Source organism: Musa acuminata, chromosome BXJ3-8, assembly GCF_036884655.1.
Source record: "Musa acuminata AAA Group cultivar baxijiao chromosome BXJ3-8, Cavendish_Baxijiao_AAA, whole genome shotgun sequence".
Lineage (NCBI taxonomy): Eukaryota > Viridiplantae > Streptophyta > Magnoliopsida > Zingiberales > Musaceae > Musa > Musa acuminata.
In genome coordinates, this window is record NC_088356.1 from 11,166,842 (window position 1) to 11,191,990 (window position 25,149).

The window sequence follows — 25,149 nt, forward strand, 5'->3', positions numbered from 1 at the left end:
ATTTGTTAAGGAATATCCTTCGTAGGAGGAACTCTCCTAATAACTTATCTTAGACTATATGCTCTTATTTATTTATAGACAATACCTCTAAAAACTGAATGAGATATGTTATACATTTCATAAACGATGTAGGTTTGGGATTATAGTTTCTCTCACAATCTTTATAGTTTTCCTTGCAGATTGATAATTGTTTTAGATCTAAAGTTAGTGTCTTTGCATATCATAGATCATTTTCAGATAAGGTATGCATCGTAAAATCAGATCTAATGTTATTTGATTTCAATCATAACATAAAAGATTATTTCTACATTATATATAGTATATAATAGTTTTTATGCTTACAGAAAAAAAAAAAAAAAAAAAAAAGCTTCATACAATTTGATGAATTGTGTAAGGAGTGTTTTTTTTTTTTTTTTGTCCAATTGAACTTTTTCACCATGGTAAATTTTATCTGTTTTGTTTTTTTGGGAAGGGGACATGCTAACTAGTTGGCATATTTTAATCGAACCTCCAAGTCCTCTTATATTTGGAGTTCTTGAACGATGCAGCTTGATCTATTTTTGTGCCACGAGAGTATGACTTAGCTTGTATTAGATTTCTTGGGTAATGTTGTGTCATAAAAAAATAGAGATATATATGTCTACTAATTTTGCCAATAGTACAACTCTATTTTTTTTTTGAGTTTATGGATGACTTTGCTATCATGTATTTGCAAAGGACATCCATTTTTATTTGAACACAATAGTTTTATGTGTATAAAATGACTAGCAAACATAGAGCATTTATCACAATAACTTTTGTAATTCCAGGATTCCTTTCTACTACATAAGCTGCAGCTGCCTGTAACAAATACAATCATCTCCAAAACATGCAACTGGATTCTGGAATCATCACAAACTTTGCTTTATTCCCACCCTTGCCTCAAAGAAACCTTGTTCTTTGGTCCACAGTCTATAATGCTTCTGCTTTGGATATTGCAGTTATACAGCAATACTTTGTTCAAGTTTCAAGTAAACCTTGCTACATCTTCAATATAAACATGCTTCAATTAGTGAATGTAAAACATTTCAATTAGACTGGCATTTTTGCTACTCCACATATTAATGTCTTATGTCAATCATGGACATCAAACTTTGTTCTATAATGCTGCATGCCTAAAATAAGCCTTATTATCTGGTCTACAGTCTATAATGTTTTTGCTTTGGATATTGCAGTTACACAGCAATACTTTGTTCGAGTTTCAAGTAAACCTTGCTACATCTTCAATATAAACATGCTCTAATTAGTGAATATATAACATTTCAATCAGACTGGCATTTTTGCTACTCCACATATTAATCTCTTATGTCAATCATGGACATCAAACATTGTCCTATAATGCTACATGCCTAAAAGAAGCCTTATTATCTGGTCTACAGTCTATAATGTTTTTGCTTTGGATATTGCAGTTACACAGCAATAACTTTGTTCAAGTTTCAAGTAAACCTTGCTACATCTTCAATATAAACATGCTCTAATTAGTGAATATATAACATTTCAATCAGACTGGCATTTTTGCTACTCCACATATTAATCTCTTATGTCAATCATGGACATCAAAACAGAAAAAAATGTACATCCAACCAACTTATGACCTGTCAAGTGCCTCAATCAATAGCTAGTGACATGGCTAGGCTGGCTGTGTGGTGGTGGTGTTATGATTCTAACAATGACAAGCATCAGATCTAAAGATTCAAGAATCAGTTTTAGAAATCTAAAATGTCAAGATTATGATAGTCATTAATGATTAGCAATCTGAGAAATAATCCATCAAGCTCTCCAGGAGTTAAAAAGGTTAATTTGCAGAATCTCACAAGCTACTGCATCAATGCCATCCAATGGAACAATACGACAGCTTTCAAAACAAAGTTCATGGTATCTGTAAAAGAAAATATTCTCGCTATTCACAATGTTGACGATCCTGATAATTTGATTTATGCAGTTCTGAGTTAAAAGCAATAGTTGCGAACACAGGTCACATAGATGCATTCTATCTCAATACTACTCAAGTTTATGCAATACATATTTTTAACACAGTGTTGGTCACATATCTGCTGATTTCTGAATAAGCAAACAATTATCCTCTTTTTAGGACAGTAAATACGTTTTAAAACAAGAGTAGGCGGAAATGAAAAAACAAGTCCGTGGCACAAATAATAAACAATCATCACAATTTTCATGGAAAGGCCATTTTCTGCACGTCATTTACGTATCGTGATGGATTTCCAAGTGCTCATCAAGAGATGAGAATAGTCCTAACTTACCTGTTGATGGAGTAAAGGGAACTTCACAATCACTATGGCCATTCTCGTCATCTATGTCTGATTTTGGCATAGGAGAAGAAAAATCTAGGCACATCCCATGTAAAGCAGCTTGCTCATATGATGCTGATAGATCCTGAGATGTTAGGTGATGATACTCTACAAGCTGGTGAAGGCATTGATTCTCTCTCATTAGATTAGCATTCTCATTTGCCAATCTGGACTTTTCGGCCAACAGAACCTCCAGTTGAAGTCTCACCTACAAGATAATGAATATATTACACAATGAACCAAACTAATAACAAACCAGTCAGCTCTAAAACTTTCTAAAGACACAGAAAATAGAGAGATATTCCACAAGGAAACCAAGAATGTAAATCCACCAACAACAGTTTGTGACAAATGTTAGGAATAGTTTGTCTGAGTACAGAAGCCATTAAAAGCATGCTTGCTTTGAGCTAATACGGGTGCAGAAATGGAAACCTGAACATCAGCAGAGGACAATTGGTGCCCTTTACCTCCTAGGAACTCAGAAGTTTGCTACTTGGGTACTACAGTTCCAAAAAACAGAGACGACTAGGTTGGGAACTACAGTTCCAAAAGCAGATAAAGCAATTGTTAAACGAAAACAAGATGACTTAAGTTGGTCCATCAATATTTAAGCCAATTAGATATTAACTCATATGATGCATACTACGCCATTGTCTGGATCCATTCGGACGTAAAACAGAGACGACTAAATTAATCAACAACTAAAATCTTATATTTCTTTTGTTACATCAAATCTTAGCATGTGTCTCTAGATCCTATTACTTAAGTGGACATACTTATTTTGATAATGTCCATCAATATTTAAGCCAATTAGATATTAACTCATATGATGCATACTACGCCATTGTCTGGATCCATTCGGACGTAAAACAGAGACGACTAAATTAATCAACAACTAAACTCGAGCCACCTGAATCAACCTATGTTTGCTTCATTATCTTTACTCACATCATAGCAGTCAGTGAAATTCCTAATAACTGTCAAAATTTGAACCTTAAATACTCGATTACATTGAAACCGTAACTGGGAGCAGACATTATCAAAATAAGTATGTCCACTTAAGTAATAGGATCTAGAGACACATGCTAAGATTTGATGTAACAAAAGAAATATAAGATTAGCAAATATTGGTGTTTTAAACAATGCTCATGTATATATTCTTCATCCTACAATTCAGATCTCATATTTATTGTACATATCATTTTGTTCGTTAGCAAATCGAGCTCACACTTAAAAAGGGATGGTCAACATTAATACAACCGACATAATCTATTTTAGAACTAGCAACTTATGGTATCCATCAGCCAGAATGTATTTTCTTCATAAACCAGTAATAAAGAAAAATGTGTCATGGACTACTGGGAAGAATGATTTAAAGTTAACCATTGCCGGTCCTTGTCAGCAGCAGAAGTAAAATTAGACTATGTGCATTAGATATAGGAGTCATTCCATGAAAAACATTATTTATTCAGAACTGATGTATGAGCAAGAGAAGAAAAGTGGAGTACCAGGTCATCTTCCTCTGGTCTTACACCTTTGTCAAAATCTTCTTGAAACCTCCTATTCTCCTCCTCAAGCAGGTTACATCTCTCCTGCATGAAAGATAACTCCGACTTTATGGTTTTAAGTTCTCTTGAGAGGTATGATGCCTTAGTGGCCATCATAACTGCAAGCTGCAATTTGCAAATTTGAAAGCATATGAAGGTGAGAAAAATTAACAAAACATGCAACCTTTAAGACAAATTGGAGAAAGTATATATTATCTATCGACTGACAGTTTTGGCCTTCTTCATTGTTGCATTTTGCATTGGATATGATGCAATCTCATTATCTCCTTCATTAGAATTTGCCAACTTATTGTTGTCTGCAGAACTTTTGAGAGCAGCTGCCTCATGCTTATTAGAGGAATTAGCTTCGTACTTGGTCGGCTCAGTGGAATCACAATGTCTCTTGGCTTTTGGTTCTTCACTTTCTGTTTTTTGACGTTCTCTCGGTAGTTCTTCTGCTACCGAGGATTTGGTTAGATAAGTTACTCTCTGTCAGACAGAAATATGGGAGCACTCAGAAAAAAGGGACTGCACATTTGACTGTAAGGCTAAACGAGTTAACCAAGCCATAACAAAACATTCAATATCTACGGCAACAATGCTGATGATTTAAAGTAGAAGTGGGATGATTAATGCATCATTGTATCTACGTGACAGACGAAAATGAACAGCACGATACAACCTTGAAGGAATGAAGTCTAAAGCATGTTTATAGTGATAAATGGTGAGTCAAATTCAACCGAGTTGCCTTTCTGTCACACGCATCGATCACTTGTATAGTGCTATTTCTCCTACAAAAATTCCCACTAACCAATATATGTTCACCTTCTTTTGTAAAGCGTAAACCAAACTCCCTCAATATAAGCAAGGTGTCGAATCACATAAATATCAGAACAAAGTTAATTGGAAATTTGACATCTACGTAATTCTTTGACCCATTCTAGGTAGAAACCCTCAATAAGTACTCAGCCTTGTACCTGCTGCGTGCTGCTTAGAGTGCTGGAAAGCTGGGACAAAGACGAAGAGACCGAATCGAATCCTTTTATCAGAAGCTCAGAGTCTTCCCTTAACCTCTTCCCACACTCCGATTCCACCCTACACTGAAAAGAATCTCATAAAAGATTATTTTTTCCTCTCTCTTAGCTCAAGAAAATGGATCAGAAGCAAAAGAACAGAGGATCGAAAAGGTCGAATTCCATACGGAAGAGGAAGGTGGGAGGTCGATCTTGGGCCCACAATTATCGAGAATGGAGTCGACGCGGTCGCGGAGTCTGCTCCAGAGCCGCTCGTCGGAGGAAGGGCTGATGGCAGGAGCCGCAGAAACCTCCATGGGTGCGAGGAAGAAGCGATGGAGATCGAGATCGAGGAGTCGCAACGGCTAGTAAGGATGGAGAGAGGAGAGCGAGGGATATTAAATAGGGCTTGGAGTTGGACCGTTGGGGCCGGGAGCTGTTGCCTACAGTTTTCTTAACGTTGGGATCTTCTTCGAACTCGCTTCAAGATTCGCGTAACGATCTAACGGCAGCAGAGGTCGTTGGCGATAGCGACGACAAGCTTCGGAGGCCCCACTCTCTGGTCGGCTTATAGCAGACAAGAATTCAAAATTGGAAACAGGAAACACCGGAGAGAACGGAGTGGATTTTGCTTCAAGATTCGGGCCTTCATCAGCCCATTACCTGCCCTACTTGGTCGCCTTCAGCCCAGTGGCCAGATCAGATCGGAGTCTCAACGACATCAAGATGCGCACCATATGCGTGATCGACTGGGCTCGGCTGTCTCCCTTCGATCATCTCAACGCAAGAAGAAAGAAATCCTTCTCGCGGTCAATACGGTCGAACGAACCAAAGTAGAGTCGTATGGTTCGGTTCTCTTGCTTTTGGCTCTAGCCAAACCAAACCAAACCGGAGGCCAAATCGGTTCGGTCGAACCTTTTTCGAGGTTCATCTTAACCCGATCGACTCGATGAAATAATCATCGTTAAAGGACGTTGAAAAGGAGCGGACTGGATCTTAGTTTACTTGCGACGAAAGCAAGGACCCGGTGACCTACCCCCAAGCTCAGTTTCTCGTCCTCTTCGCCTCGTTGTGAGATTCTCACGACCCCTTGTCCCCCAAATCCCACTCCCGTTCCCCCATCTCTCTCTCTCGCTGATCTGTTGTCCTTTCTTGTCTCTTCTGATTTTCGCGAAATCTTAAGGGATTTCAAGGAGGAAAGATGACTGCCGATGTGGAGATGAAAGAGGTCCAGGCGTTTTCCAATTCCGTCTCCTCCGCCGGCGTTCCTTCCACTCTTCAACGTGCGAATGCTAAAAGAGAAGATTTTTGTTCGAATTGCATGCAGTTAATTCGAATGTTTTGATTTATTGATATAAAAGAATGTAATTGGTGATGTGGATTGGGTTCAGATATGAAGGAGATCGCGTCCCTGATCGAGTCTGGTGCGCAGGCCAAGGAAGTGCGCCGGATCGTGCGTGCGGTGCGCCTCACTATGATGCTCCGTCGGAAGCTCAGGGCCCCCCTGGTAGCCGCGTTCCTTGGCTACGTTCTAACCCCGGCCTCGGAGGTCTTTGCTAAGCTCTCGTCCTATCTTCCCAAGGTACTCTTCTTATTTCCCCCCTCTTTGTTCCACAACTTTTTAGCGTAATTTTTTTCTTGTGTGGCTAGAAATTATGCTGGTCGGTATGTCTCAAGGTTGTTCAAGTAATAGGAAAATTTTGTGCCTATAAGATGTTAGTCGTATCTTTGCTCGATGTAGCTTCAGCGTGTTCTTGTGGCCAGGCATTGGTCATGGAGATCCTTCTTAGCTGTTTGTAACAATTTTAAGGTTGTAAGATCACAAAGATTATTTCTGGCTTGTATGATAGCCTGGACGCAAAAATGACTAAAAAGTTCAAGTCATGAACATTTGAAAGCATCATCATGCTAGATTGTGTGATATACAGCGTTCTGGGAAACTTAATTCTTCAGGATGTTGAATGCTCAGCTGTTTTTAGCCTTCTTACGGGAATGGTGGATGATAGAATCATAGATCAGCAGTAGAAGCAAGATGTTTTTTGGTCCAAATTTAGGGTCTAGATTTGATTTATGATCTAGTTCATGGCCGAGGGTTGATGCTGGACATGATATTAAAATCTTTACCTGAGCGAAAAAGAGAGGTAAAAAGAGAAATTTTTTGTTTCCATGACAAACAATTATAGCAAAAGCAATGCTCATTTTTAACCCTAAAACTCCTTTCTATCATCAGAACATGTCAACTATTGACATGTTAACCTTCAGCTAGATGATTTTATGGGAAGCATGACTAAATGTCTTGTCAACTAGGTTCAGAAAGGGTGGAATGGAGGTTGCGGTGCTTGTTGACCAATTTTTTCCATCTCTCAGGCTGTCTAAGTCTTAAGTGTGACCTTCAATTTTTTCGGTTAGAGAAAGAAATCAATATGGAAATTTTTGATATCTTTCAATTCTGAAATCTAGTTGTCCACACCTAGGTTAATTGTCTGCTCTATGTGTAGGGCACCTTGATGCTGGCTGCTACTTGTATGTTGGCATGGCTATCATTTACAGGATGATATTAGTATTAAATTTCCAATTGGTTGACCATAGAAGCCAACATCAGATGTCTTTGTTCTCTATCAGCCGGTTGAGTATGGAAAAAGATGGTCAAATGGGTTGTATAACTAAGGTTTAGTCATTTCATTGATTTCAGAATGACTTATCTTATAAAGTTCCAGTGTTCTTAGAAAGATTCATGAAAAAGGTCTGCAGAAAGGTTTAGCTTATTACAGTATGGAAATCTTGTATCCTTGGTGATCATTGGAGAAAACATTTGAAGAACGGTCCAAATATGATGTCAACTGATTTGGTTATACTCAATGAATTTTGATCGATTTTAATCGATATTTGGCCAACTATGGTCATTGATCCAGGATGTCCCTATGTCAAGAACCCATATTATATTGACTTTTGGCAGTTCTTATACTGGTTCAGTTCAACAAACCATGATACAAAATTTAGATATCCTTATTTTTTAAGTAATTTTAATCACAAAAATGAACTTTTAGATTCTATTGTATTGGCCTGAAAGGTGCCAATTTGTGTTCTTTCTTCTACTCCTGAACTTGAAAACAACGTACATATTTCTTGGCTTGTAGAAGGCCAATACCTATGTACCAACACTTTCAAGCCAATCTCGATTTTTTGAAGTCTACTTTTGTCCTTAGTTATGCTATGTAAGAACCAAATAAAATGTACTTTTAGATTCTATTGTATATGCCTGGAAGGTGCCAGTTTGTGTTCTGTCTTCTACTCCTGAACTTGAAAACAACGTACATTTTTCTTGGCTTGTAGAAGGCTGATACCTATGTGCCAACACTTTCAACCCAATCTCTTTTTTTGAAGTCTACTTTTGTCCTTAGTTATGCTATGTAAGAACCAAACATTAATTATTCATGTTTCCTGTTAAATTGTTTTTGTTATTCAAAAATTTCTTGACCTTTTTTTTCCAAGACCATTCTCTCTTTTTCTTTTCTCTATAAGATATCCGTTATTGAACTCATGCCTTGCCTTTTTCAGAACATTTTACCCCATGTTAGTAACAAAGTATAGATTTGAACAAAGGGCTTTTTGATTTGAGATACAACAATGTGCGTGATTCTGGGAGAAATTACAGCAGTCTGAGGGAAAAATAAAGTTGCCGCTTTTTTTGAAAATTCACATATTTGTTTTGTTTTGAACATTTCTTGAACTTCATTTTTAGTTCGGAAACAAGTTTGAGATCAGATAAATGACCTATTAAATTTTGCGTAGTCACGTTGTCAGGTAATTGGTTCATCCTGATTCTTTGTTGGCATAATTTGATCGATGTTATTCTTTACTTTATCAAGTTTCCCAGTTAAGGTTGTGTATTAAATGAGCTTAGATGGAAGCAAGGAATGGCATTTTGCTCAAACCGGTACATACATATCAGTACCTACCAGTTTGCATATGAACTGGCATGCTGACCTCCCAATTTCTGACGGTCCACGTGCGAGACGGGGTTTACTGGGAACTGGCACATGGATCGCCCAATTTCAGATGGTCTACATGCATAGCAGGGCTTGATAAATGTGCTTTATAGAGGTCTACCTGTGTAATTTTGTGGGAGTTTTATTTCCATTTATAGAGGTCTTGTTAGAAGATAGATGTGCTTTATGATGCATGGAGTTTATTTGTGATGCATCAAACTGAGGTCGGTGACCACTTCATATTTCTGCATCTGGAAAGTTTTACTAATTTAGGCTTGTCTTTTTTCCCATTTAAAGGATGATGACCATGACATGGATGTGGATACAGCAGCATCAGCAGTCCAAGGTCCAGCCAAGCACTCTATACCGGAACTTGAAATTTACTGTTACTTGCTTGTTCTCATATTTCTTATTGACCAAAAGAGATACAATGAGGTGATTTTATTACATCGTAATTCTCTTCATTTTGTTGCTGAAATTGAAATGTTAAATTTTCTGATTATTTTATATCTATTGTGTACCAGGCTAAAGCATGTTCTTCTGCTAGTATTGCTCGCTTAAGGAACATGAACCGAAGAACTGTGGATGTTATAGCTGCTCGCCTGTATTTCTACTACTCATTCACTTATGAACTCACAAATAGTCTAGCTGAAATTCGTGGGTGCGTACAATGAACTTTTATGTCCTCATGAAATAGTACTTGTCTAGTGGAATACTGTAGGACTACAGGATAGCTAAGAAATCAGAATTTTTATCTACTGCTGATGTTTCCATTACATTGTTCTTCCCATCAGGACCCTTCTTGCTTTGCATAGGATGGCAACTTTAAGGCATGATGAGTTGGGTCAGGTTTGTTGCTTGTAAAACATGAAGGTTGTGAACTATTATGAAGTTCATATTGGCTAACCATAATGGGTGATTGCAGGAAACCCTTCTGAATCTTCTACTTCGCAATTATCTTCACTACAACTTGTACGACCAGGCTGAGAAGCTGAGGTCAAAAGCACCACGTTTTGAGGCACACTCAAATCAACAGGCAAAAACCTCTTAGAACTTAATGTTTTCGACTTTTGCATGAAAAAATGTCATGAATGAAATTGTTTTTCTTCTTGGCTTTATACTTTTTGCCTTAGATGACATTCATATGATGATTATGTATTTATATCACGACACTGATCATTGTAAGAGCATAATGTTAATGTTTTCTGTGTTTCTCTCCTGCAGTTCTGTCGTTATCTACTCTACCTTGGAAAAATTAGAACCATTCAGTTGGAATATACGGATGCCAAAGAGAGCCTCCTGCAAGCTGCTCGGAAAGCACCAGTTGCTGCACGTGGGTTTCGGATCCAGTGCAACAAGTGGGCTGTCATTGTCCGTCTACTTCTTGGAGAGATCCCCGAAAGAACTGTTTTCATGCAGAAAGGCATGAAGAAAGCTTTGACACCATATTTTGAGCTTACTAATGTGAGTATTTGCTGACTGAGAAACAATACTTGATTGCAACCTTAGTTACTGGGAGTTCTATTTTTGTGGTTTTAGGCTGTGCGGATTGGAGATTTGGAGCTATTTAGAACTGTTGCAGATAAATATTCAGGAACTTTCAGTTCAGACAGGACCCGCAATTTAATTGTCAGACTACGCCACAATGTGATAAGGACTGGACTCCGCAATATTAGCATTTCATACTCTCGTATTTCCCTTGCTGATGTAGCTAGAAAACTGAGATTGGACTCTGAGAATCCTGTGGCTGATGCAGAAAGCATAGTGGCCAAAGCCATCAGAGATGGTGCAATAGATGCAACTATTGATCATGCCAATGGATGGATGGTCTCTAAGGAGACTGGGGATGTCTACTCGACTAATGAACCTCAGATTGCATTCAATTCCAGGATCGCCTTCTGCCTAAACATGCACAATGAGGCCGTGAGAGCACTGAGGTTCCCACCAAACTCCAATAAGGAGAAAGAAAGTGAAGAGAAGAGACGGGAGAGGCAACAGCAAGAGCAAGAGCTTGCTAAGCATATAGCAGAGGAAGATGACGACTTCTAATCGAGTCCCAAGAAAAGGTAATTCAAGTGCTTTAGGTGCATCTCTTGTACTGGAATTTGCATTGCTTTATGAGATGGTGAAAAGGAATCAAGTTACACTTTGTTCTTTGCAAAATGCTTTTGTCCTTGCTTCTTTCAGACCTCAAGCTTGCTTTTGGCATGTGATGGTCGACTTCAGATTTCTTTAAAACGCTGAATTAATGATCTCATTTTCTTTATTAAAGATGTGTGGCTTCCTTTGACTGAGATAATTTGTTCTTTTAGTTTGCTTTAATCAATGGCATTTTAACTTGTTCGGCATGCTGTTTAAGGAGTTTTCTGAATGGCTTTTCTACAAGCATACTTGCACTTGGTGCCACCATTAGATACGCCGCTGTTTTAAGGATAAAACTTGAAATACTAGCTTGAGTTGTGAATGTTGGTATTTGGTTTAGAAAAATAAATATTATTGATCAGGAAATCATAATATTTTCTTATAGTTACTTTCCTCTCTTTGTTAATTGAATTTCCTGTTTGTGGTACTCATCTTTCCTGTTGTTTCTCCCCCCCCCCCTTTTTACTCATCTGCTTTTGAGTGTTTGATGAATTTACAAAGCATCAGAATCCTTAATGCGCTGGCATGCTGAAACATGCAACCTTGCTCCCTTCAGGTTCTTGCAGCTGTTTAACTTGTTTCTCTCTCCAATGGATCAGCATCCGAATTAAGGTTGTGGCAGACATCTATTTTGTATTGAACGTTGAACTCCGTTGGTTAACACTGGTTTCTGGTCATTTTCATCAAGTCATAAGGATCCGACCATACATTTATTGTTAGTGTGTTTCGTTTGTGAGTTTTATATGGGATATGCAGTCCCTCATCATGGTACATTGTGAATTAATCTTCCTTGATGAAATTAGATTAAATTAATTTTATTTCAATTTTGCTACATGATTTACAGAACCCTCTAACATCTTGATTGGTTTGATGTTTCATAAAATCATATTTTTAGTGTTGTCATCCCGCTCTGAAGCTCGGGAAAAAAAAAATCTGATAAACTACGCATTTTTATTATTTTTCAATATTTTTAGTGCATTTTTTTATGACTGAAAATTTCGATCGAACTGAAATATATTATATAATTGTTAACTTATTATTATTCCAGAAATGGTAAATAAAAAAAATTAAACATTGAGAAGGATGATTTGTTTTAGAAAATATTCATTTTTCTCAATCGATACATTTCATTTTACTATTTTTTTAAACAGTACCTCTAATTAAGAAATATTTAAATTATCTCTCAATTTTTTTTGTCAGTTATAATGTTTTGATCACTACAATAAAAAAACTGTAAAATCTACTTGAAAGCATTATAAATGATCTAAATAGATTGTTAATCTTATTCAAACATTGATTTAAATAGACTTTTTACGTCAATCAAATCAATTATAAATTTTAAAATTAATATTATAATGATCTATGAGCAATAATAATTAAAAAATTATAATATGACATCATTTATATTTTTTAATAATATTTACAGTATTTTTAGCATATCGATAAAACACTATAAATGTAATTGAATAACACTCTAAATGAGCTCTATGAAAATACTATAATGGTTGAAAATTGATTTTTAAAAAATAAGAAAAAAATTTGACAAAAAAATTTTTAGGGGTATTTTAGATTTTTTAAAAATTTAAAGTATTGTTTGGAAAAATAAAATAAAAGGTGGCATCGTTTGATAAATACCTAAAATATGAATATTTTCTAAGAAAATCTCTGAAGGAAAGAAAAAAGAATAACAACTTACTTTACTCAATTTGATCTATTTATAGTAGTCAATTAAAAATAAATATTAGTAAAAAATGATAATGGAAAATTGATTTTGTGGTCCTCGTTGATGTACGATGTTAGAGAGAGAAAGAGGAGCGGGAAAGAGAGCATTCGCGCTCACTCTTCGGTGTGTGTTTGGAACGAAGATTAACTACGAATTATCGAGCGCCTGCCCCCAATTCGAATCCCTTCTCGCCCCCATCCGATCGCCGAAGCTCCCCGACTCGCAGCCCTATCCCTAACCCGTCCCCTCCCTCCTCTCCCTTCATGGCCGCTGTCTCCCCCGCCGCCGATCCCTCGACCTGCCGTTCACTGCGCTCCGAATGGGCCGCTCGCCACCCTTGGGCTAACCACGTCGTCCTCAACGACCTTAAGGGTTCTGCCGCCGCGACCCCACCTCTACGCTGCCGCTGGCCACATTGATCCCCTTTCCGGAGCCATCCGATCGGAGGCAGCCTCTGGAGGACGTGGCGCCGTCGTAGTTGGAAGCGGCCGCCCAATGGCTCGATCGAGGTGGGCGCAGCTGTGATGGGAGAGCCGCCGCTTGGCTCGTCCTTTCCGACTCCCTTAAATATCCCCTTCCGATGCTCTGAAACCCCTCTCCGATGGAACGCCATCCTCTTCGGATTTCCCAGGTTTTGGTCAAGAATTCGACGAGTTTTAGATGGAAGTGATTTAAACCTATGTAAGTGACTCTAATTTATGATTCTATTTTGTACTTGGGGGCTAACGATTTCGTTTTCTTCACCAAAGCCAAACTCGAATCCATCTTCAACCGTAATTAATGTGGTATCTTCACGCCAGACGTCGTTGGAACGTGGCGGCGTGGATAGTAACAATGGTGCACCTCCCGATGGGAGAGTGGCGTCGCCCTCACCACCACAGACGCCGTAACTTATGCCTCTGGCGAACTCGAGAAAGCTGGCAGCCACGGAGCTCTCGGTTCGAGACCAAACTACCAAGAACGCGACCAATTGGGACCATGGTTCCGGGTTGGGATCAACACAACAACTACGGTAACAGGGTGCCCGGCCCTACCTTGGACCGCCTGCACCATCTGTCATTCCTCGGTCCTCCGCAGGTGCAGCCTTATGAGAATGCAATGGCCTTCCTGGTTTGGTTCATTCGATGATGACAATGTTCTTAATCTACCTTCAGATATGCCTTATCCTATCTTTTATGTTGCCACTCAGCCAGCCACCTTCTGGGGTCTGCCCTTTGTTGCTCATCCGGCAGTGCCCTTTGCAATGGTTATTTCAGCTGTTGAACCGCAACGTGCTAATCTATTGAAGCAGATAGATTACTATTTCAGGTGAATATTTGGTTCACAACTTGTAATGATCATATTTAAGGGATCTGTGCCTATATTTTATGTTCTGGTTTAATATTGGCATATTTTTCTGGTGATGAAGATAAAATTGTTGCTGTACTCCTCCATTCTGACCTCTGGCCTGTTAGTATCTTAAGAACCTTTATGTCTGACCAGATTACCATTTGGTTGTCACCTGAATCTGGCCCTTGGAATTTTCTTTTACTGATTCTGGTAATCACTCGAATCGAGTACTGATTAATACTCATTTGAACTTGAGATCGAGCATATTTCTGCTAGTGTTTTTCAAACATATTTAGTTGATTCTTGTTCATGATTTTTTTCATTAGAAATCATATAATGAGCCATTAGTTATTGAATTTTTTTCATGGAATCTTTTATGGATTTAGGGTATTTTTTTTATATTTGTAACTTTATATAGGTATCTATAATGTTTATGATTTGAAAGGCATATACCATGGTTGTGTAACTATGACATATATTCGATAAGGGTTCATGATCTCTAACTGTGACTTGTCTTTTGCGTCAGACTTTTCTTTTTCCTCCTCGTTGATGGTTTCTACAGGTCCAAGATTTAATTTGCTGATGTGATATACAGGTTATATATGCTGCGCAGAGTTCTAATTGGCACAAAGTTATTGGCCAATGCATGTATTGAATTGATTTACATTGTTTCTGTTGATCTAATGCATTTTGATCTAAAAGTCATCGATACTGAATCATCTGATATTATCATGAACTTCCAGTCTTAGTTTGCTTGTCTAAACTTGTTTCTATTGGCTTATTGTTTTTTGAATCTTCTTTCAATTCACTGCCCAAATATGTTGTTGCAGTATTGAAAAACTGCTCTTGCAATATTGTTCAGATCAGACAAACAACAAGCAGCCAAAAATTCATGTTGGATATGTTGCAGTTGTCATCTGTAGTCGAAGTACAGGTACCTTCTTTATACCTTTTCTATGTTAATGCTTGAAGAGAAGATGTTGATGCGAGATGTCTGGTGGTGATGACCTTTTTCAGTCAATAGAGCATTTCAAAGCTGATCCTTTAAAAGGCTTCTTTCAGGTATATCCACAATATTCAACACTTAGTATATCCACAGATGCATTATTTTTTAAGCACGGAAATAAGTCATTCAATAGAACATTACAAAGCTGATCCTCTAGAAAACTCTTTCAGGTATATCCACAGATGCATCATTTATTAAGTACGGAAATAAGCCGTTTAGAACATCCTGGGAACAAGTAGAAGAGGCAAACAAAACACTTTATATAGGAAGATCTATACAAGAACCCAGCCTTTATCCAAGCAAAACATGGTGTATATATATATATATAGGAAGAACTACCTATACAAAGAAGCCAGATGCCTCTTTAATGCACTTGTAGCCAACTTGTTCTTTGCTCATAATCCTACCTCACCTACAGATTATGAACGACCAAAAGGCATATACATATGATAGGCTGAAATATAGGGGAAAACCTCAGCGAAGCTTATTCTGGGCTACTGCCTGACACAGCTCGTCCTCGTAGAACAGAACTCGAGTGGAAGCTACGGGCTTGAAGATTGGCCTCGGCAGACCCGGTGGCATGATTCGCCCCGGACGGAGTGTCGACTCCTGGAACAGGACAGCTGCGATCTGCCTCATGTCCATCAGGTGCAGGCGAGGACGAGGGCCGTGTCTTGGAGCTTTCGGTGTGTGCGGGGTTGGCCTCTTTCCATTTGCCTTGCTGGAAATCCACAAGGATGTAGTAAGCCGAGAAGAAGAGGACGAATGAAATGAGTAGGAATATGTCCATCGAGTCATGTACCTCACAAAAGGCCAATGTTCGGTCGGCACCGGAGTCTTGGTGTTGAGCATCTCTTGCCTGGACCGGTCTGGGGTCGTGTAATTGAAATGCAATTGCCTGGCCAGTAGTACCTAGCCCAAGATTCAATTTTGAGTAATCGTTGAATCAGATGCAAGGCACCAGCCATCTCAATCGAAAAAATATATGGTAAAATCTATGCAGCTTCCAATCACATCAATTTTTTATGCATGTCATAGCCGCCATGATTTAGAGTTGGATTTTTCATAAATACTAATCATCTATCGGTGTATCAGTGGTGCTGCAGCTAACGGATGCAGTTGGAAGGGAGAGAAGAAGCAAGCACGAGAGAGCACTTACAGCTGTTCGAATTCTCTGGGAAACATGGAAAACAGCTCGTAGCTGATCATGATGCAGGTGGCAGAGGATTTTGACCTTCCAACGAGAATAATCATGTTAGTATATTCCAGTACAGTAAAATACAACTACTGAGAAGAAACAATTACATACCAGAATATCCATAGGAAGAGATTCGAGTCTTGATTGACTATCACAATCTGCACTCTGTGGTGTTTTAGGTGTCAGAGGAAGCTTCTGCTGCTTAGCATCATCCATTGCGAGATGAGAGCTGACCCTAATGGGAGACACGATCGGTGAATCGCTCTGAATGACCTCATCCCGATTAAGTAGATCAATCTTCGCCTTCTCTGACTGCAACACGATCCTTTTCTTCCCAATATCCGTGCACGATTTGCTTGAGCTCCTGCTATATCGGATCTGAGCAAGCGCACCAGGTTTTAGGTACTTGTTCTTTGTGTTCTTCACTCGCTTCTTTTGTTTGAAAGCCATAGATTCAACACTCATAGAATACACAAATAAATCAGAAATCCTTATGCTTCTTCAGTATCCCTTCAACCATTCTAAACTTGGAGCTACAATTTAACTCAGCCAAAAATACATAATTTCATGTCAGATGGGTCACTCGATAATTCCACAACAAAAAAAAAAAATATGGTACTTTATCGAACAGAGAACTAAGATACAGGTAGGTTTAGCCTGATGCAACAAAGCATGATACACGAGGAACTACTGTAACACAGAAACATAAGAAAGTGAAGGCCACATTTCTACTCTTGATAATACTAAATTCTCGATACACAAGATAAGTATCTGCAATGAAAAATTGGTAAATTCATATGCATCCATAAAGGAAATGTTTTTGTCAAGGTTTTTAAGAGCCATTTGCAGTCTGATTCTTACCATTTTTTATAGAATAAAAGAAAGGAGGAAGAAAGATGGATAAAGCAACAGTGTTTCTAATGTAGATTAAACCCCCTACAGATATAGAAAATGGTCATGAATGAGCCATGAAGAGATCTAATATACTCGATGTAGAAGCCTTACAAGTATTTGAGGTAAAAGCACAAAATACACCAAGGAAGCAAATCTGCAACAATTAATAAAATCAAATAAACTACAATAAACTCTGAAACTTGTTGAATCTGATGATTCATGTCTCTCTTTAAAACGACACCAAATCTAGAATGGTTAGAGAAACAGCTACATCACTCACTGATATTGGTTTCATCTTCACACAAACCAATTGGAAACATATAAACCGATCATAGCTATCAAGGCAACTGAAAACAAAAAACCAGTCACTAAGAACAAAACTCACTGCATACATACCACGATCGATGTCTACCTTGTTTGTCCCTCACTACTACATTCTGTGAGCAAACTAAAAGTGGCCAATCTTTACTCTTCCCTTGTACAAATCTCTCATTTCATTGTCATACAATTCGCCAATGTTGCAAAAATGCAAACAATAACCATTTCCCGATCGACTCCCAGACTCTTCAATCCTCCCCTTTTTTTCACTACACTTGGAACAAACCCCATCGATCCCCATCCCAAAGACCACACACTGCGAACAAGCAAGCGCTACTAGCTACCACTGGTTAGCGTAATCAACAGCGTTCGTCCATTCCAGTCAAAAAATACCAGTTTGAATCGATGGCATTCCAACTAACAGTCAATCATTTCTCTGATGAATGAAAAATGATGCGGCAATAACAATGGAAGCATGACTTACAAGATAGCTCTACCATCCGCCTCCAGGCCGTCTTCACCTGCAACCCAAGACATCGGTAAAACTCGCACATCACAACATCGGATGATATATATAACAAGGACGGCGAGCGAGGAACCGGCTTACCTCCGCACCGGAAAACAAGCGCCAGAATCCGAATCCTGGAATCCAGATATCCCAAACGAAGCAACAAACCACGAAACGAACCCTAGCCAGCCGCTCGCGTCGGGAGGGAGGATGGGAGAAAGCCATGGGGGGCCGCGGGAACTTTTTATTCTCCTCGTTCGAATTCCCCGCGGATTCGCGCCAAACATTTTCGACTACAGTCGCGACTCGGGAAACGAAGCGGAGCGATAAGGGGCAAAAAGCGGAAACAGAACCCTAACGGACCCTAGCCCCACGGGTGGGTGGACTCCGACGTGGCGATCGATCATTGGTCTGGGTCACGTCATTGAGGGCACGCCGTTAGGGCCCGCGGACGGCGTCTCTCGTCCGCGTCGGACGGCGGAGACCGCGGCTCCTAAACTAATTCTTGTTTTCCTTTTTTTCGCTTGTATTTTGAGAGGGAACAAATTGGGGATTTCGATTTTTCGAAAATCATTCGTGGAGGGAAAATCCCGAATTAGTAATTTTTTTTGGGCCCAAATTTAAGTGATACACTGAGATTTTTTCTTACGATGGGCGGCTGTGATGGAGCCGAAGGGCCGAACGGTTGTCGCGAAGCCTCGCATGCTCCTGCTTTGGTGGGTAGACAAGACAGCGATGGAATCCGATGTCACTTCTTCAGGTGTGTGTATATATATATATATATATTATAGGATAAGATATATATATATATATATATATATATAATAGGATAATAAAATAGACTAATTTACCATGAGAACGAACAAATGAAACTGAAGTGAATATTAATTAATTCAATGATTATAAATTCGTTACCTGATGATTTTACAAAAAATACAAATTACACATAAATCCCTTCAAAAATGAATGATGTTTGTATTTATCCCTCCAAATATAAGTTTAACATTATTTTTTAAAAATAAATTACATAAATAAAATCAATTGCGATTCATGTAACAAATCAGGAAGTGAGTTGTTAACGGAGAACTTTGCTAGTAAAAACATTTGATGACCGGAAAATAAATACCATCCAAAAGTTAAAAGTATTTTGTTTTTTCCCAGAAGATATCTCCTGTTTTTAATTTTTTTTTATAAGGTGTTTTTATTTCCTCGTAGCAATCACGCATTTGGCCTTTTATGTCTCTCCTCTTGTGTTATCGTTGCTCACTCCCCCTTCTATCGTTGCGGTCTTCATTCCCTTCACTCCCTTGTCGAGGACATCCTCGACCAACTCTCGACCTCTTTTGTTCTCCTTAACTCGGGCTTTTCTAAACTTGAGTTCATCCGCCTTAATGTCAGACTCTTTATCATATCATAGATTTATAAAAAAAAAAAATATTTAATATTCATATATATATATATATATATATATATATATATATATATATATATATATTATTCTTATATTCAAATATTTATCTTTATAATAGTAAATATTTTATTAACCATAAATTATATCTTCTTACTAGAGTCATAAGTGATACAAATGCAAACTAGTAAATTACTCTCAAGATAAATATATATCAATAATCACATATATTGGTAGGAATATTTAAAAAAATTATTTAAAAATCTTTAAAATAATATAAAATAATAATATATTGATTTATTATAAAACTCATACATCAAAATAATAATAATAATTTTATATAATAAATAAAATCATGTAAAAATTATATAATATACATACATAATAGTCAGATGATAAAGGCGTACGTTACACCCGATGATACACTCTCCTATAAATGGATAGTAAAACATACTCCATGAGATGAATTCCTCTCAATAGCAAATGGAGGTAACCAATATTGCACTCTCAGTAACATATAGAGTGGTATTCCTCATCCATCCAACTAGGGACATGTTCCTTTGTAGATGGAAGAATCATTATGTCTGACGACCTACTAATTCCGAAGAGAATCGTCCTACTTGCTCTCAATATGGATACATAAAATAACCATGATTATTCATTTATATTCATCTATTCCTTCGTGCATGTATCTAAGGAATAATGTGATAAAATTCTATGATGAACCATCATTTGATATATAATTTGTTATATTATGTTCATTAGTAGCTTCATGGGCTCGTAACTCTTTTCACATATTGTACTTCCAACATTAACTATGAGCATAGTCATATATACTCATTGTAACAATCATATCAATATTATAAACTAAAAAAAAGTAAAAAATCAATAATTATTTTTAAATGATACCTTCAAATAAAATTTTTAAGTTCATCAAATAAAAAAGACTAGGTTGTACTTGACAATATGAGTTGGATCATGCTTGGCCACACAGGTTGGGTTGTATATTGCCACATGAGTTAGGTTGTAATGATCGATCGTATATGATCATAAGGGTTTGGTCGACTCGATCCAATAGATTAACCTATCTCAAGTCAAATCCAAATTAGACTCCTATTCTCAAATTAGATTTAAATATTTTTAAATTATTAAATAATAATTTAAATTTAAATTTAAATTCATGATCTTAAATATAAAAGTAATTAAATTATAAAAATTAACACATAATTCTTAAAATATAGATATATACAATTAAATAAATTAGAACTATTATTTTAATCTAAAAATAAAAATTGTAACAATCAAATCAATATTGAAATTCACTTAAACTTAAGATACCATTATAAGATATATAATTATACTAATATCATAAATCAATTATCATTATTTATTAATCATAAAATTTTAAAATTAAAATATTATTATGTATTGTAAAATTATAACAATAATAATATCAAGTATTTTATAATATGAATTAAAACTAATTAGAAAAGAATAGAGGATCCTAGCGGCACGAGGAATGAGGAAGGAAAGGAAGAGCCTCCTTTCTATAGAAGAATATGAGCTTTCTTTGAAAGGCAAGAAATAATTTAATTTTTAATTTTAATTAATTAATTATTTATTTTATTTTCACACGTAAATATAGAAATATAATATTCATTTATTATAGTTCACATATAAAATAAAATATAAAATATTTACTTCCCAAAAATTATATTACTCATTGGGAAATAAATTAATTAATAATTTAATTGATTGACAAAATTTCTAACTTGTCCATATGATTAAGAAAATTAATTTTAATCATTTCTTTAACCATAGTACACAAATAAATAATAATAATTTTAAAAAAATAATATATTATTTACCGCGATTAATTTATGTTAAGAGAGAAAATGATTGGTGATTAAACTCTCCCTCTCTATTCCCCTCAACCTTCATATTCTCTGAACTCTTACCATCCCTTTCTCTCCCGATTTCTCGAACTAGTATACCCTCTGTCTCAGTTGCCTCCTACACCACTCTCGAGGTCGCCCATAGCACCCTCTACACCACTCATGTGGCCTTGGTGTTTCTAATCTTGTGTGTGACATCTATTATGCCTATATTGCCCTACGTGCTCCCTTACTTCTTTCTCTCTTCTATCACTTTTACCTCCCGTATTACCCGAAAGTCGGGTGAAAGCGTTAATGATTAATTTATGTTAAGAGAGAAAATGATTGGTGATTACACTCTCCTTCTCCATTCCCCCCAACCTTCGTACCCTCTAAACTCTTGCCATCCCTTTCTCTCCCAATTTCTCGAACTGGTATACCCTTTGCCTCAATTGCCTTCTACACCACCCTCGAGGTCGCCCATGACACCCTCTACACAACTCATGTGGGCCTGGTGTTACTAATCTTGTGTGTGATGTCTATTATGCCTACATTGCCCTACGTGCTCCCTTACTTCTTCCTCTCTTCTATCACTTTTACCTCTCATATTACCTGAAAGTCAGGTGAAAGCGTCAAGATTGACGACTACGATATATGGGGAGGACCCAACGACCGATGTGAAAAAGACGATGAGAGATATTATGAAATTTAAAAAAAATTAACACCGACTATGAAAAATAAAAATAGGAGATGTCTAAAAAAAAAAAAAAAAGGAGACTTTTTATAAGAATCACCCCATGTTCAAATTAGAATGGTTAAAATAAAATAAAAAAATCCACTCACACCTTTTTTTTTTTTTTTCTTTCTTCACATTCTTTCATGAATGAACAAGAAGTTTGGGGATTGGGACAAATAATGTTCACAAAGTCCAAGACATGGAAAAGGAACACTGCCCCGAGTTCATTGGCAGCAAGGCTGTCAAAATTCGGCAGAATAAAGATAAAAGAAAAATAAAAGAAAAGAAAAGAAAAGAAAAGAAAAGAAAAGAAAAGAAAAGACGAATTAAAGGCCAAAGAAACCAAAGAATAAAGGAGGCAAAGACGATGAACGGGCTTCAACCCCAAACACACTACATGCCGCCATTTTGCGTCTGAGGCGGAAACAAAGGAACAAACACTTGCCCTCCTCTTTTGTCCGTTTCGATCCGCTTGTTGGTGCCGAAATGGAACCCTTGTCTTTCGTCGCAGACAAGATCAAACGGTTCGGGAAGGCGGCTTTCACCACGCGCTCGAATTCGCTCAGGCAAAATCCTGTAATTTACTGCTTCTCCTTCGGTTTTGGTTGGTTTCCTGTCATCGCATCAAACAAATAATCCCGTTCTTTGGATCGATGCATGGTATTGTTGTCGAATTTGTGGAAGCTTAGTTGTGCTAATCTGGTAGCTTTATGTCGATCGAGCTTGCGGCGCATTGGTACAGTTGTATCATTGCGATCTTGAGCTGTTTTGCTTGTAAGGTAGGGTTACTCTCTTCGGTCCTTGCAGTGTATCAAGCACCGGGCCTGCCCTTGAGCGAATAATGTTGGAAATGCCCTTTTCTTTTATCGTCTTCTGAAGTCATTTTTCATTCCTCTTTTGTTCTCATTTTTTGATTCTTCATGTGTAGATAAATCTACTGCCCGTTCATTGTAGGAGAAATTGCCAGGTCTAACTGTTGCAAGCATCCATTAGTTCCGAGGTGATCAGGCATTTGTGAGAAGGATCTACCATATTAATTGTTTGAAAAAGAGAGACCAAATGACATTATAGTCAGATCCCTTTTTTCTATTTGAGTGAGTTAATATATCTACTTGATACATGAAGATTTTATTTTTATTTTTATTTATTTAGTAGTAGCTCTAAGAAATTACACATTGGAGCATCTCTGTAACTGTGAAGCAGGAAAGTCAGTGATTTCTTGAATTGATACACATAAAGGTCTTACATCTTTTTTCTTGTAGATTTCATAAGTTAAAGGGTTTATTGGGTCTACTCATCTCTGCTAATTAATTGTCTTTGGCATATTCGAACTTTTGCTATTTGTCTAAGTATTCATCACTTTGGATGTATTTAAAACTCCTCAGTCTGACTGCTGTTATTATGTTTAATTTTGTTTACTTTTGTAGGTTGAAATAGTGAAAAGTTTACGACAAGAAGCACATTCTGAATTAGTGAAGCTAATGGAGAGGCAGGATAAAGTTGAACACTTGCTTGCCTTTAAACTTGGCAAAAAAAGGCCATTCCATGAAGTCAGTATACAGATGAAGGGAATAATCAATGTGGTTGGATTTTTGTTGTTTGGAAAAAATGATTTCCGGCAGTCCTGTGGTGTTCTACATGGAGCAGGAGTCAAGACGGGCATCCATTCAAGATTCATGTTTGAGAAGGTTGTCGGGCAGAAAAATGATCTTGTCGCAGAGTTTGTGACCAGCCGAGAGCATCCTCTATCACTAGAAAGATTGATGTACTCGGCGCACATCAATAAATTTTCTTCAGCCACGATAGCCTTAGGCGTCGAATGCAACGACTTTACCATCAGTCCTAGTAGTATGCAGGTAACAACACCTCCTGAAATGTTTAGATTGATCTAAAAGAGTTCACATATATCAGTGCTAACATACATGAGTTTTATTTTCACACAGGAGCAGTGTCTTAATGGGTTCATTCCATCTGGGCCACCTTTGTTTAACCAGAATCATGGTTGTGCTGCTGGCATAGTGCTTAAAGGAACAAAGATAGCAGGTTCTTTAGCCGAGTTGGTTTCTGGGATCGGAATGCAACGTGATGGCACTGGTCAGAGCAGTTGCTTGACCACATTTGGGCAAGTTTCTTACCAACTTTTTGAACGAGTAAAAGTAAATCTCTCTGGTGCCTGGCAAAAACCTGCATCTGGGTTTATCAAACTTGGTACGCTTACTATACCACTGAGCAATTTGAAACAACATACAGGAGCCGAAGCATCTCATGCTATTGCTGTGACAGAACCAGCAGACGGCGACTTAGCTAACTCTGCTGCTGGGTCGATCGCTATAATGTTGGATTCGGAGGTCGACGGTAGTAACAAATTAGGATTTTGGTTGGAGTTGCAGAAATCTAGCCCAGGTTCACCGAAGTTGGGTTTGTCTTTATCTAATACCCCTTCTGGTGAGCTAGGATGGGGTGTGAAACTGAGAGGAACGAGTAATGAGCAGTTGACCCTTCATATGGAAGGGTTTCTCATGTTCTGTCTTGGTGGAAATTTTGTGTTGCAACCTGGCCTAGTATATGTGATTGAAGGGGGAACTAGAACTCCTGCATTCATATGTCAATCAAGCTGGTCTTTGTAATCATTTCCAAAGTTCTCGTCGCTGTAGTTGATGTTGTTGCAGTTATGGTGGCACCAACTTTGCAAAGAAGTTCGTTCCACTGCTGCAGTTTCTTCATCTCGCATTCGAGCTGTATGATTGATTACATTGTTTAAAATCGCACTCTGATATCGATTTTGAGATATTATCCAAAATATATTGTGAGGAGTTCAACTGATATTTGAAATCTTGATTTGTGTGTTATTATTGTCGCAATATTTTGGAGGTTCATTGCAGTGCTTTTGTAAAATTGCTGTCCATCATCTCATCTCGGTCGAATAATGAGAAAGAAAAATGTAGTCTAAGGAGCATAATTTTTTATAGTTTATAGAAGGAAGAACCGATCGCAAGCAAGATATTCTTGTAATTACTCCATGATCGAACTTTTTTATGTTTCGAATTATTATCATTGAAATCATGGTTTAAGATGCAATCTACGATTAACACAATAAGATCGAGACATGCTTA

The 25,149-nt window shown here is 37.5% G+C and overlaps 4 protein-coding genes across 5 annotated transcripts; 2 read left to right on the forward strand and 2 right to left on the reverse strand.

The window, feature by feature from the left end:
• Nucleotides 1-2,061: 2,061 nt before the first annotated feature.
• LOC103994428 (uncharacterized) lies at nt 2,062-5,265 on the reverse strand. The gene is made up of 5 exons (XM_009414755.3): nt 5,100-5,265; nt 4,876-4,998; nt 4,127-4,387; nt 3,860-4,024; nt 2,062-2,559 (listed from the first exon to the last, which is right to left on the reverse strand). Exons 1-5 carry the CDS (start codon nt 5,226-5,228, stop codon nt 2,245-2,247), a joined length of 993 nt encoding a protein of 330 aa, XP_009413030.2. The 5' UTR covers nt 5,229-5,265; the 3' UTR covers nt 2,062-2,244.
• Nucleotides 5,266-5,880: 615 nt separating this feature from the next.
• On the forward strand, nt 5,881-11,866 carry LOC135644061 (probable 26S proteasome non-ATPase regulatory subunit 3). Of its 2 annotated transcripts, XM_065161467.1 has the most exons (10): nt 5,881-5,982; nt 6,095-6,194; nt 6,303-6,493; nt 9,198-9,335; nt 9,425-9,561; nt 9,695-9,749; nt 9,826-9,936; nt 10,125-10,364; nt 10,440-10,966; nt 11,599-11,866. In XM_065161467.1, exons 2-9 carry the CDS (start codon nt 6,113-6,115, stop codon nt 10,947-10,949), a joined length of 1,464 nt encoding a protein of 487 aa, XP_065017539.1. In that variant the 5' UTR covers nt 5,881-5,982; nt 6,095-6,112; the 3' UTR covers nt 10,950-10,966; nt 11,599-11,866. The 2 variants fall into 2 exon arrangements, with proteins under 2 accessions (XP_065017539.1, XP_065017538.1); XM_065161466.1 differs by lacking the exon at nt 11,599-11,866 and having other exon boundaries at nt 10,440-11,063.
• A 3,475-nt stretch (nt 11,867-15,341) lies between these two features.
• On the reverse strand, nt 15,342-18,413 carry LOC103994425 (F-box protein At4g35930-like). Its single transcript, XM_009414751.3, has 6 exons — nt 18,118-18,413; nt 17,995-18,031; nt 16,410-16,831; nt 16,260-16,334; nt 15,903-16,012; nt 15,342-15,821 (listed from the first exon to the last, which is right to left on the reverse strand). The coding sequence occupies exons 3-6, from the start codon at nt 16,761-16,763 to the stop codon at nt 15,575-15,577; spliced, it is 786 nt and encodes a 261-aa protein (XP_009413026.2). The 5' UTR covers nt 16,764-16,831; nt 17,995-18,031; nt 18,118-18,413; the 3' UTR covers nt 15,342-15,574.
• A 4,001-nt stretch (nt 18,414-22,414) lies between these two features.
• Nucleotides 22,415-24,797, forward strand: LOC103994424 (uncharacterized). The gene is made up of 3 exons (XM_009414750.3): nt 22,415-22,612; nt 23,464-23,892; nt 23,980-24,797. The coding sequence occupies exons 1-3, from the start codon at nt 22,523-22,525 to the stop codon at nt 24,661-24,663; spliced, it is 1,203 nt and encodes a 400-aa protein (XP_009413025.2). The 5' UTR covers nt 22,415-22,522; the 3' UTR covers nt 24,664-24,797.
• The last annotated feature ends 352 nt before the right edge of the window (nt 24,798-25,149 follow it).

Coding starts and splice junctions, on each gene's coding strand:
- LOC103994424 (XM_009414750.3), top strand. CDS start 22,523: ATGGAACCCTTGTCTTTCGTCGCAGACAAGATCAAACGGTTCGGGAAG. Junction 22,613..23,463: donor ATTCGCTCAGGCAAAATCCT/GTAATTTACTGC, acceptor TTACTTTTGTAG/GTTGAAATAGTGAAAAGTTT. Junction 23,893..23,979: donor TCAGTCCTAGTAGTATGCAG/GTAACAACACCT, acceptor ATTTTCACACAG/GAGCAGTGTCTTAATGGGTT.
- LOC103994425 (XM_009414751.3), bottom strand. CDS start 16,763: ATGAGTGTTGAATCTATGGCTTTCAAACAAAAGAAGCGAGTGAAGAAC. Junction 16,335..16,409: donor CTCTTCCTATGGATATTCTG/GTATGTAATTGT, acceptor TCTCGTTGGAAG/GTCAAAATCCTCTGCCACCT. Junction 15,822..15,902: donor GAACATTGGCCTTTTGTGAG/GTACATGACTCG, acceptor GTGGATTTCCAG/CAAGGCAAATGGAAAGAGGC.
- LOC103994428 (XM_009414755.3), bottom strand. CDS start 5,228: ATGGAGGTTTCTGCGGCTCCTGCCATCAGCCCTTCCTCCGACGAGCGG. Junction 4,999..5,099: donor ACCTCCCACCTTCCTCTTCC/GTATGGAATTCG, acceptor GATTCTTTTCAG/TGTAGGGTGGAATCGGAGTG. Junction 4,025..4,126: donor CAATGAAGAAGGCCAAAACT/GTCAGTCGATAG, acceptor TGCAAATTGCAG/CTTGCAGTTATGATGGCCAC.
- LOC135644061 (XM_065161467.1), top strand. CDS start 6,113: ATGACTGCCGATGTGGAGATGAAAGAGGTCCAGGCGTTTTCCAATTCC. Junction 9,750..9,825: donor GGCATGATGAGTTGGGTCAG/GTTTGTTGCTTG, acceptor GGGTGATTGCAG/GAAACCCTTCTGAATCTTCT. Junction 9,937..10,124: donor AGGCACACTCAAATCAACAG/GCAAAAACCTCT, acceptor TCTCTCCTGCAG/TTCTGTCGTTATCTACTCTA.